The 13,316-nt window shown below is 38.0% G+C and overlaps 1 protein-coding gene across 2 annotated transcripts in view; it reads left to right on the forward strand.

The window, feature by feature from the left end:
- Positions 1 to 13,316, forward strand: part of CPNE8 (copine 8) — a 108,724-nt gene that overhangs the window by 15,215 nt on the left and 80,193 nt on the right. For both annotated transcript variants that reach the window (XM_075709156.1, XM_075709165.1), the window contains exon 3: positions 5,919 to 5,965. In XM_075709156.1, coding sequence (XP_075565271.1) covers positions 5,919 to 5,965 — 47 coding nt within the window. The remainder of the gene's footprint in view (positions 1 to 5,918; positions 5,966 to 13,316) is intronic.

Genomic DNA, 13,316 nt, shown 5'->3' on the forward strand with positions numbered 1-13,316 from the left:
AATTAGGAGTACCTTTGACATTCCTAACCTATAAAACATTTTTTTTTTAAAAAAGGAGACATAGGCAGTGCCATGCCTCTGGTGTAGGGAGATCATGCAGAAGCAGAATTGAGTGTCTTGCATATTACTGGTTTTCAGTCAGCTAGTAAAACCTCAGTTATCTAGGTTAAGCAATTTTGAAGAGTGGTCAGTGACCTATTGCCCCTGATAGATTGAATTCAGAGATTGCTTTTTTGAGTCAAGGCGCCTTTCAACAAAAGTGACAAGGTGTCTAATTTTTAAGCTCAAATATCATTAGGGACAAGTGTTTCGAGTTTTTGTCAGATAAGGAACTGTGTTAGGCATAAATTGCAGGGTTTGAGCAGCAGGGGACTGCAATGTGACCTGTGTGGGAGGAGGCCATGAACCACCCTGTGACTGTCACAGCTGGTCCCAGTCAGCTCTGAAAGCCACGTGAGTAGCCACTGCCTGCCAGAACTTCTGCCAGCCAGGGGAGCGCACAGTGCCCCTGCCCAAACACAGCTTAGAAAAAAAGCAGCAGCAGCTCGGAGCTAGAGACAACAGGTGCTGAAGATACTACCACAGCCACACTTGTGAAGATACGCTGCTGGAGATGCATTCTTGAAAGGGGACACTCCATGCAAAAGACAGTACACCTTGGAAGAGTCTGTGGCCTGTGGGCAAACCCCAGCAACTGTGGCTGGTGGGTGACCCATGCTGGGTAAGGGGCACGAGGAAACAGAGCGGCAGGAAGACCTGAAGAAATTTTAACACCTGTCTTTAAAATATTTCTGAGAAATAAACTGGTGGTCTTTTTATAGGTTCAAAGTGCTATTCTTCTCTGTAGTTGGAAGTACGGCAGGATAGCTTTCCTCAGTGTCTGGACAAAGGCCATTCTTAGGCTGGTTTGTATACAGTAACTTTATCCTGTTAGCTAAAAAAGGTGTCAAAACCAGCATCATACCACTTTCACAAGATCCACTTTTAGACCCACTGAATTTGCAACCCTTAGTTCTCATACAAGATAGAACCATGTAGAGTCACTCTGTATATTGAGGTCTCATTGGATTTGACAAGGCCAATTCTAATATGCTTTTCAAACTCCAATGCAGTTATCTAGGGATCATACTGACAGTGAAAATCCAATTTCATCCTCTTGGTCTTTTTCTCAGAGAGGGACACACATGAATATAGTCGACTCCCATGTCCACATAAACAGCTTTCTCCTGAAATTAAAAAGAAACTTGCAGTTTCTTCAGTTCTCTTAGGAGGTTTGCTTAGCTTTTTTTTGATACTGTAATTGATACTCAGCATTTATTCCAATTCTGACCACTTCCCTGCCATCTAGAATGTTTGTGCCAAGAGGAACCTGGCACTTTGCCTCCCTAGAGGCATGTTACAGAAATAATGTAGAGATATTAGATATAGATGGGACAGACTTGGATAGCCCTCGTTCATGAAGTATTTTAAACAATATTGAAGTCTCTTACTGATAGTGCTTTCTCCTCAGTGGTGTCAAGGCAAGTCATATATATTGATTTACTGTAGCATTTGGACTGTTCTGTTCTTTCAGTTTGGAGATTATTTTTTCTAGGAATATTTTTCAGAAAAAATGGGTTTTTTTTAAATTTTCTTGGAAAGAATGAGCTAAAGTAGTGCTTCCCTGATGAGGCAGGGATAAGGCCTGCGAAGAAGATAACAGATTAATGAATTTGGCATATTTCTGCTAATGACAGGTAGAATCACTTTCTTCCCATGCACTGGCTAGCCAAACTGAGCCAATGTGCAGCTGTGGTAGCAGCACCATGGTCAGGATGGAATGTCCTCTTCTTGTGGAGCCCTGTGACTCCTGAATATAATAATAGAAAGAGTGGAGAGGTAAAAACTCTTCCCCTAGAGGATCTCCCCATGGAAGATAGTAACAATGAGAAGAATCTCATGACGACTGGGACCTTCAGGAAGCTCTGCCTAGAAGGTATAGAAGCTGGTCAGTGAAGAGTAATGAGGAGCCCCTACTAGAACTGGGTGCAGGATCATGGAAAGATTTAGGTAGCATGAGGAAAAGACTGATCTTATTGTGGCTAAGACTTTCTTGAAAGGGAATAGATGTGGTGTTATATTTGAGAAAACTGAGGTGGGCAGTTTGGATGTAACAGTTGTTGCCATGCTAAATAAGCATATATACATTGAATGGGAGAGGACCAGAGCAGGGTAAGGGAGGCCCAAACTATCTGGGAAAATAAGAAGGTGCAGACTATAGTATTTTGATAACTGAATCTGCCACTGAGTGATAATTGTTGACACTTCCATCCTCTTCTTCATTGCAAGATTTCATTAAATTTACCTTGAATTTGACAGTGTGTCCAGAGTTAAAAATTACTAAATGTTGATATTTCTGACCTTAGGTATGGATGTATCTTCCCTTGGAAGAGCTCATATGGCAAAGCCTTCCAAAAGGGTTTCTCAGCCAGCTTCCTTGTGAGGGTATATTACTCTTCATCAGTGCACTGCTCTGAACTTCCTCATTGCTCCCTCAGTTTTCCGGATTACAAGAGAAGAACTGGTTGTTCAGCTCCATCTTAGGACGTGGTTGCATAATATGTTGCCTTTTGAAACTTAAGAATTTCCTGTTTATCCCACTTTATTCCTTCCCCTCCCACATGACAAAGCTATTAACTATTTTCTGCTCAAAAACATAAAAAATGGTTACTTCATGAAGCCTTAGATCTCTGGTTTGAGCAGTTCAAGTGCTTTAGATCAACTTTGACATATTTATCTGCATTTCTCCAGTTGGATATGACTTTGAAGAAGTTTTTGAGGGATTATTGTAATTAGTATGATATCAGGGTCTTTATAAAAAGACATGTCTCTGAGAGCCTTTAAGGATAGTGAATCTTCCCACCAATGGAGACTAGTATCATGGACAGTTTCCTGAAAAATTCTGGGGTGAGTTTTAGAAGAAAGAAAGAAGTAGTTTTTAATTTATTCTAAATTTGCAAATTATTTATCAGAAAGTCTGGTATGTATGTCTTTTCTATAGCTTGCATTGGCACTGACTTTTTTTTGAAATGGCAGTGTGAGATGCACTTGTATGTCAAACTTGCACCTTGCACTTCAAATAAATACTACATGAGATGATTATTAGTCTATATCTTCATTATATTTAAAGTATCTGCCACATCTGCAGCCTAGATAAATAGCAGAAAATTGCTAGTCATACTACAGATTCTTAGCTCTCTTCTCCTCGTTTAAGGTTTTATATAAATGATTCTTAAACTAGAGAGGTGGTCCCACTCCTGGGATATACCTTTGGAAGCACAGGGGAGCCACTGGGAGTGGAGGGGAATAGAAGTCTACTAATGCCTCAGCAATGAAGAGATGGGAACGATAGCATTGCTTGCTGTTATGTCCTCCAAAGATTAAAAAAAACCCAAATTATAGCAAACTGGCTACAAAGAAAATGATTTTGGAAACTAGGATTCTAACAGACAGACAGGTGTGAGCACCCTTCAAAAGAGTAGGAATAGAGTAAGAGACTGAATTAGTTTTAAGGTGGAGCTTTACACCTGTTTTTTAACCCTTTTATATTGTGTGACTCCCATCTCATCAACCATAGTAGGACACTAAAATTATCCTACGGTAATCTTTTTTAGTCTTTTTGTTCACAGCTGTTCTTTTATTTGGCTTCATAAGCTAGGGAGATAAGGTAGTGCCAGAATGTTTCTTTTCTGAAAATTTGATGGTAGTGGATATTTTACAGTTGTATTGTTGCTTTCTTCTCCCCAATATTAAATCTCTCATTTTTTAATATGCTTTTTGTTCCACAGCTGCAATGCACAATTGTTACTTGATTTACTGTATTAACGCTAATACACAGGGCAGGATGTAGTACAAAAAATAAAGCAGCAAATCGATAGTGAAAAATGATTATGTTTAAGAAAAATCTGGACAACCCAAATATCTGAATAGCAAAAGTGCACATTATCTGTAAAGTGTGTCTTTTCCTCTAAATGAATTTCAGTTCTATTCTCAACTGAGATTATAGGTATGAAGAATTTTTAATTGAAAGCTTAGATGTAAGCTTTTGGCAAAATGGACAAAATCCACAATTATATCTGCTTTTGAAATTAGTAAGACATTTGGATTCTTGGAAACCATTACTGAAAATTGGAAAATATTCATTATTGCAGAACTGGTAACATTAGTTTAAAAAAGAGTTTCCAGTGGGGAAAGTGGAAGGAATGTTTGTGAGAGCCTACCTGAGTTTACGTTAGTAGTAGGGGATTGCCAGAGAATTTTTTTTTTTTTTGCTTGTTTTTATCTATGGAGACTTCCTTTGACAACATTTCCTTCTTCTCCCAGGGTTACCTTGGCACAGATCTTACTAGATGCAAAGGTTAGTCAGAAGTTCAATAACCTTCAGACACTTCTGTAGCTGATTTCACAGCTTCCATTTCACTCTGTTTTCTCACATTTTCCCATTTAACTTCATTCTTCATGTAATATAGTTCAGCAACCTACTCCAAAGAATGCTGTAAAAATAGGCTTGTTGGTTTGGATTCATCCTACTATAAGCAGGAACCAAAGCTAGGAGCATGATTGCCCAAGGTTTCATTTAGAGTAAATGGAGAAAAACAGACATTGCCAGAGAATGATTTTGAATTTTTTGTAAAAGCTTTTTTTCTTGTACAAGACATCTTATTTGGAAAAAAGTTGAATTGTGTTAACTTGTAACTTCTATTGAGCTAAAATACTGAACTTGTTTTTTCTCTTCTTCCTCTTATTTGCTACTGCCTAATGGGTTTGGGGTTTTTTTTGGTGTGAAGAAAATACCTTTCACTTAAGAAGAAAATGTAGTTTGAAGCTTGACTTCGTTTCTACTTTAGCTAGTTGATGATTCTGACTTCACTGAGAACAAAACCAGGCTTCTACCTTTATTGTTCAAGGCTGCAACCCAAAACAGTATTATTTTTAACCTTCTGCTGAAAAATTATGATTGGCACAGGAGAAGAATTTGTCAGGAAAAAAGTGTTCCAATATCTGTATTTCCATTGTTTAGAAAAGGGTTGTAGTGGAGTTTCAGGTAAAAATTGCTTTATGGTTGTTAGCTGCAACTAGCTCAAGACTGTAGAAAATAAAGTTTATATTACTCCTTCAGTGCAAATGATTTGTACTTACAATAGTGTTTAAAACCTGATTATAATCGCTGTACCTCTGTCACCAGTCCCTGTGATGGAACCTGTAGTTTAATGCGTAGTGGGTTCTGTACTGGAAAAACAGATCTGTAAGGAGAGTGACACCTGTGGGATTATACTGTTTGGTCTTTCAAAAACAGTTTAGGTTGACAAACTTCATTGATTCCATTTTTTATTAGATGTTAGTTTAAAAAAAAAAAAGAAGGATGCATATGCAAGATGCTTAAATATATATAAATAATTTGAAGCAAAATTAAGGAAGAAAACCTAAGAAGTTTTTTTTTTTTCCCCTTGTTCCACTTTTGTTTATTTATATTCCCCTGTGTCTTTTTCCAGTAGGGTCCTCACTTGTTTTTATTTTAATCCTCTCATCTCTTGAAGGAAGCATGATTTACGGTAATTATGCATTCGATTAACTAGGATAGCCAGACCATCCACATTTAATGAAGACCTGCTTTTATCCAATTTTAATGCTGAGGATTGTCAAGTGATTTGCTGGAGGTCAGGCATAAGTGTTACCTCCCATTTTAGAACCACTCTATTTCTGCAACAGCTAGACCATGTTGTCGCTGATCTGGTTAGGCACACTGAAAACTGAGGGAAAACATACTACTGTCTGGTTGTCCTAGTTACTAGTTTCAGCAGCACAACAGACTACAAAATTGGTTCACTTAAGAAGATGTTAAATTCTGAAAATGACCAAACATCTTTTTCTTTTCACAGTCTGTGTTTTGTACACACAAGCAATTGGAAACAAAGAATGGAGAGAGGTAAGATACATATTCATAGATGTATAAACTTCTTGAATATACTTAAGACTGGTCATTTGCCCTAGCAGAAAACGGCGTGACACAGTGTCTTGAATGCTATGCTAAGCAATGAGAGTCCTATGTTCCAGTAAACATTTAAAACCTAGTCATGTTAGTCTCGGTTTCCATATCTGTATTGCATATTTCCATCAAAAGGGAAAACAAAATTAGAGAAAATACATGAGTTTCCAGTTTCACAGTCTCCCTGAGATAAATGAAATCAAACTTGGCTATCAATCTGGACAAGTTTTGTGGGTATCAAGAGAGGAAGACACTCAAACAGTACAAGATCTATGGAAGGATTCAACTGCGGTGATGGTCAGTGTCAGCAAAACTAGCCTGTAGCTGTGGTAGACATCTACTTTTCCTGTGTAGTGTTTGGGAGAAGTTAAGTGCTGCTGAATAGAGGCAAGAAGGGAGGGAGGGTATTACGCATAGGTTGGACTATGTCTTCTTAACTTATCAGTGTAAACACTGGAGATGTACGTCTTAAGAAACTAAATCAAGTACCTCTAAATTGGATATCTACAGCAGATCAACATTTATAGCCTGGAACTGTCTCCCTGTACTTAGTCATGTAATTTTTCTCCTTTAATGTTGTTCTTTGAAAGAGTTGACAGTGTTGGGGGAAGGGTGGGCATCTTTCCTTTCTACTCATAAAATGCACTATTTGGCTGCCTTACAGAGAGGATTGATGGAACTATTCTTCACTGTAGGTGGGCTGCTGTGTGGCCGTGCGTTCTAAGAATAGAGCTGAGAGAGGAATGAACTATCTTACTATTTTTCCCTGTAAAAGAGAGGAGGTCTAATGTTCTTGTTTTCAGAACTGATATTTTACGTGATTACTACTGTGCAAAAATTCCAGTGAAGGGCCCAGGGGCACAGAAACCAGACCTTTTCCCTTATATTTGGTGTCCTTGCCAGTTCGATGGAGAAACCTATTTTCTGCTTTGCTGAAACATGGTGGATGTGGGTTTCAGTCTTGTCAAGATGAGAGAATTGAATTTGTCTCCTGCTTGGAGAAAAGCTCATATAACGGGGCAATACATGAAACATTGTACCTATTTCATTTCTGGTTTTTAGTTAAATTGCCACGCTCTGTTGTTCTGAACTGTGTACTAGACATCGTCTCAGTGTACCTACTGGATCACATTCCTCTGATTTGTGTGAATAAATGTCAGTTTGAGGACCCTAAATGGGAATTCACTAATCTTAATTGAATTGGCAGAAGTAGTGGACATACACAGAGTTTGGATAGGTAACTCTGAAAACAGAGGAGTCTTCAGGCATTCAGGTGACTAGGTGGCTTGGTGCAGTTTGGTAGTCAAGCCTAGATCATCACTAAAGCATTTGGGTCCTTTTCTGGTCTAGGATTAAGAGGATTTTGTCAGAAATTCTGGCTTTTATTGTTGTCTAAGGTTTATATGTAATTTTGTGGAGTTTTCATACTTCTCTGGTGTAACTGTTAAAATAAGTGTTAACCATTTTTACTACCATAATTATCCTGATGGTAAAATTATAACATTATTACCTTACTTAGAAAATGTTCTGTGTGCTCATTTTGAGGTGATTTAGGAGATTGTCGAAGGAAAGATTCCATCTGCTCTCCATTTTGATCCAAGTTTGTGATGGTTGAAGTGTGTCACCACCTTATAGCTTTGTATTGTCTAATGCCATTTTATCTCCTTGACCAAAGGAAGAACACCTGAACAGGGCAGTGTGCAACGTTATTGCTTGTATTGCATCTTCGCACCGATTAGAGAGTATCTTGGTTAGGTGATGCACTTTGGCATGTCGTTATGGTATCACATGCCAGTTTAGGAACTACAGGGTTAAACCAGATTTTTGACGTGGCAGTTGCTAGGAAATCGTACTTCTTTTTCTTTTAAGACATAATTATCTCTGTCTTGTCTGTCAGGAGAAGGTCTAGGTATAGGTGTATAGGTATTTACAACTCAGTTGACTGTTTAAACTATTTATAGTTAATGGAAAAAGATAACATCCTGAGGGCAGTTCATCAGACCTAATTTAGATGTCTGTATTAGATCAGATGAATCATTCTTTAGAAATGCCTCCAAGTGATGATCAAAAGCCTACACATTTGACTATGTCAGATGTAAAGTTCAGTGAGTAGAATCCCATTCCTAGTAGCTGTTATGACAGTCAAAATTCAGAGATTGGCAAGACAGAGGAGCTGAGTCAGGATTGCATTTTATATGTTGTGGTTTATTATATTTATACCAGTGGTAAAAAATAATGTGGTAGGTAGAAGATTAGTTGATATATACATTATATGGGTAATCTCATATCTTTATTTTTGTGCTTTTTCTGCCTGCTGTGGTGAATGCAGTGTTTTTCAATAAAATTCTGTATATGTGTCCATTTTGTTGTGTTTAAACACTTGTTAAATATTCTACTAGCTTGTAGAAGTGGAGGTCACCTGGAACTATTTGGAGAAGACATAAACCGAGACAAATAATAAGCCCCTGATGATATGTGTAGATGTTAAAGAATGGTGTTCAGTCATGGCAACATACTTTACCTTGTTTCTGTTCCATATCCTTTTATGCATAGTTCTCTTCCTTCTTTTGCCTAATTACTTTCTTTTGAACACTGCAGAAAATGCTTGGGGGTCATAAACACAGTAAATCATTTCATAATCTCCATAATTTCCCTAGCACTCTATTCTAGCAGTGTGCTTTTTTCCCCCTTCAGCTAAGCTATTCAGATGGATTCAATACAATAGTTAAATCAAACCCTTTATTTAATGAAGGGTAGATGTTTTCTGGGCACTGACTCCTGTTTGCCTGTGGTACAGATTCCAGTGTTTTTACCCACTGTGATTCTTGCACACCAAATCCTCAGCAAAGAATTAAAATGTTTCATTCTCAGTTTAATAGGGTGTTGTTTTTCAAAACAGTTTCCCTGTTTTCACTTACAGTGTGATCATCAGGTATTTCAATTAATATAATTGGCAACAAATGCATCATCAAAAATCTGAGTTTTGGTTTTAAAATATTTATGTCCCCTTACTTTGTGAGGACACATTTGAAATATGGCTAAGTATAACTTACTGTTATCTACAGAAGCCTTAAATAATGTATTGAAAGAATCTGAATTTCTTAATTTCAAAGAGGGTGTTAATTCTGAAAACAAGAGGGACTACATCAAAGTGAATGTTAAATAAATAATAGACCTTGTAAAATACTCAACCAACTGCAGTTTTACTGGCAACATCCACCAATGGTTCAGGAACTGCCTATGGAGCGAGGCTCTGAGCCTCTGGTCCATCTACTGTAAGAATGCATTGGATACAAATTAAATTTGCATACCTGTCTGGAAGTCTGTTCTCTCACTGGTCCTCATCATGCGGATTTCCAGCTTCATGAGCTGCTAAATGTTATTTTGTATCCTCAATAATTTCCTGTCATGTCTTCTAAAATTGTTCATGGCTTCCCATTCTTCAGGCCTTCCTGTTCATTAATTCTGTTCACGTTGGGTTTTGATCTGGAGTAAACATGCTGGAGACAAGAAAAAGCCTCTTTTTTGATTGAGTCATCAAATTGAGAGAGAAGGCACTTAGGCAAGGTTGTAGTGGAATCCCAAGATAGCAAAGGTGACCAGTTTCTAAGGAAGTACTGTCATAAGCTGTACCTAGTCCCTATACTGTACAGTTTATCAACAGAAAGACTTCTCCCTTTATATGCTCTGATAGCTTATTCAGCCACCCTAACTTCTGTTAAGTTAGCTGTTACTTTTTTCCCTCATGTGCATGTAGTGTTTCATTCATCCATATGGAATTTCACCTGCCATTTTATTGTCTGATCACTCAGTATGAATAAAGTTGTTCTGCCAAGTCTTCATAGTTGCCTTTTATGTATTTATCCTGTTTAATTCTGTAAAAATCTATTTGTTTTGTAACTTTATTTTTTCAGTCCCTGCTCCAGATCGTTTAGGCCTGTATGGTACTGCATGGGTCCATCCGTGGACATCCAAGTCCGTAAGAACTTGTTGAGACCTTGCAGGGAGTTTTCATCCAGCAAATTGGCTGCTTATTCTTATGTTTTCTTTCCTATCTACTAATAAATCCATAAATTATTGTAATAAATAATAAATTATAATTAATAACAACTTATTACATTAATTGATCTCCAAGAGGCAAACATCCTCCCCTTTTATCATAAGGTATTAGTTAATGGTGTTCCCCAGGACTCAGTATTGGGGCCAGTTCTGTTTAATATCTTTACCAATGACCTGGACAAGGGGATTGAGTGTACCCTCACTAAGTTTGCAGACAACACCAAGTTGGGTGGGAGTGTTGATCTGCTTGAGGGTAGGAAGGCTCTGCAGAGGGACCTGGACAGGCTGGATCGATGGGCTGAGGTCAACTGTATGAGGTTCAACAAGGCCAAGTGCCAGGTCCTGAACTTGGGTCACAACAACCCCATGCAACACTACAGGCTTGGGGAAGAGTGGCTGGAAAGCTGCCTGGCTGAAAAGGACCTGGGGGTGTTGGTCGACAGCCAGCAGAACATGAGCCAGCAGTGTGCCCAGGTGGCCAAGAAGGCCAACAGCATCCTGGCTTGTATCAGGAATAGTGTGGCTAGCAGGAGCAGGGAGGTGATTGTCCCCCTGTACTTGGTACTGATGAGGCTGCACCTTAAATACTGTGTTCGGTTTTGGGCCCCTCATGACAGGAAAGACATTGAGGTGCTGCAGCGTGTCCAGAGAAGGGCAACGAAGCTGGTGAAGGGTCTAGAGCACAGGTCTTATGAGGAGCGGCTGAGGGAACTGGGGTTGTTTAGCCTGGAGAAGAGGAGGCTGAGGGGAGACCTTATCGCGCTCTACAACTCCCTGAAAGGAGGCTGTAGTGAGGTGGGTGTTGGTCTCTTCTCCCAAGTTACAAGTGATAGGACAAGAGGAAATAGCCTCAAGCTGTGTCAGGGGAGGTTTAGAATGGGTATTAGGAGAAATTTCTTCATGGAAAGGGTTGTCAAGCACTGGAATAGGCTGCCCAGGGAAGTGGTTGAGTCCCCATCCCTGGAGGTGTTTAAAAGATGGGTAGATGTGGTGCTTAGGGACGTGGCTTAGTAGTGGACTTGGCAGTGTTAGGTTAACAGTTGGACTCGATAGTCTTAAAGGTCTTTTCCAACCTAAATGATTCTATGAGAATCTGACTGATTTTGTTCAAAGTGGACACTTACGTGTCTAGTAGCTAAGCATTTCACTGCAGCATCTACTAATTTGATTACCATTTGAACCATAATAAGACATGCTTTTGAGTCTCCTTTGTGAATTTCGAAGGCTGTCTTAATGAAAATGACAAAGGCTAGACATTTTGTAGTTGACATTTATTGGGATTTAGATTTTGGTTTTTTTGGAGTACTGGTGAAGTTTCTTTGGACCAATAGCTGGTATATTCTTTAGCAGAGGGACGTGGCATAAATAGGAATGTAGTTTGTAGCAGATTAGTAGAAAAAGTTTCAGTACAAGGAAGCAAAGGATAGGGAGTATGGAAGAAGCCTGTACTGTCCAAGTTGGGAAGAAAGAATAAATTTTGCTGTTGCATGATATTCAGTTCACTGGAAAGCTTTCTCTGGCAGATTTCTTAAAAGAATCAACCTGTTTGAGGGAATTAAGACAGCTGGAATAAAAGAACATAATCTTTTCAAGGAAGTCATGTTTCCTTTCAAAGGAAACAGTTAATGGAAAAAAGCCAAAGCACAGAAAAATAAGGAATCCTTTCTGGTTTTTATACACTTATGATTGTACAACCATCAGTTAAAAAGGGTTATGTAGAAATCACCATCATGTGTACATGCAGTATATAGACTTCATACGAGTGCCTGCATGCATGTTAGAGGAATGTTGTGGGTTTTCTGTTAGTTAATATGAGTTTATATATTAAAAACATTCTTCCTTTGCGACAAACACACGTCAGAACATTTTATGACTATGCTTTTTCTAGAGTGGGGTTGGCAGTTGTGAATTTTTTGTTTCCTTGTAGTCTCTGTAATTCTGATTATTTGAGACTTAATCATTATAATAACAGGCTCATTTTATTGGTACTGCATTTCTTTCTCCACAGTTCACATTTCTCATTTGTTCTGTTCACATGTAGTGAAGCTAGATTACAAACTGAGAAGAGGATTATCTTTTGTTGTGTGTTCATATACCATTTTGTGCAGTGAGCTTCCAATGGAGAGTGTTACCTGGAGTTTTCTAAAGGATTTTCAAAAGCCAATTACATCAGAGCCAAGAACCTAGTGATAGTTTAAACTATTTTTTAATTCCTTAGTTTCATAGAATTGTAACAGAATACTAAGTTCTGACTGTTCACATTTCAAGAAAGATGTTAAAAAGACAAAAGACTAGAGATAAAAGTAATAAATTATTAAAAGATTAAATAACATGCTACACTGAAAAACTTAAGCTCAAATTATTTTCCTAATGAAAGAGTGAATTAAGTATAATTGTAATCAGCTATAAATATCAGCATTAAGAACATAAATTTGATGGAGAACATTTCTGTCTAACAAAGGTGTAGAAAGTTCCAAAAGATGGAAAAGGAAGTGAAATAAAAATCAGACATGAAACAAGCACTTACTTTTCAGAATGGGGGTGATAAATTATTGGAACAACTTCCTTGCATGTGGTAAAACACTGCAAAATCTAAAAATAAAGAAAAGAGGGCTTACTAGGTATTACTGTCAAGTTCACTCACGGCCATAAAGTTGAAGCAAGAATTAATTCAGAGAATTCATAGAGAAGCTGGTTAGCAGAGGGATGGGTTAGACCCTCGTGGTTGCAGTAGTTGCTTTGTATCTTTGATACTGGACTTACCCAACTTGCTAGTCTTTTATAACTCTGATGTTAAAATGAAGGTTATGATTTTCCATTAACTTCATAGCCCCTTAGGCTGGATAACTAGATTGAGATGCTATAAAAATTCGAATGATTAAATAAATTTTAAAAAATCCCCTTCTCCTAGGAGAGCTTGCATTATGAGGTGACAAAGACTCTCCATCTCAGGAAATCCAGAAAAGGGACTCTGTTCTTGATTTTCTTTGAACATTTATTTTCCTTTAAATAGTTAAATTGATTCTGTTACTCTCCTGAATGACATTTCTAAAGGTATTTGCTTGTTGGCCATGTTAAGATTTTAGCTTTACACAACTGTTATTGGGGAAACTAGGCCATGTGGAGAACTAATTAATTAGCAGCTATGTTATTAGTCGTAAGTGACTGGATTATAGAAATAACCTGTTCTGCTTAAAAAAGGCTATAGGTAATTGGAAAAACAGTTTTTAAA

Source organism: Pelecanus crispus, chromosome 1, assembly GCF_030463565.1.
Source record: "Pelecanus crispus isolate bPelCri1 chromosome 1, bPelCri1.pri, whole genome shotgun sequence".
Lineage (NCBI taxonomy): Eukaryota > Metazoa > Chordata > Aves > Pelecaniformes > Pelecanidae > Pelecanus > Pelecanus crispus.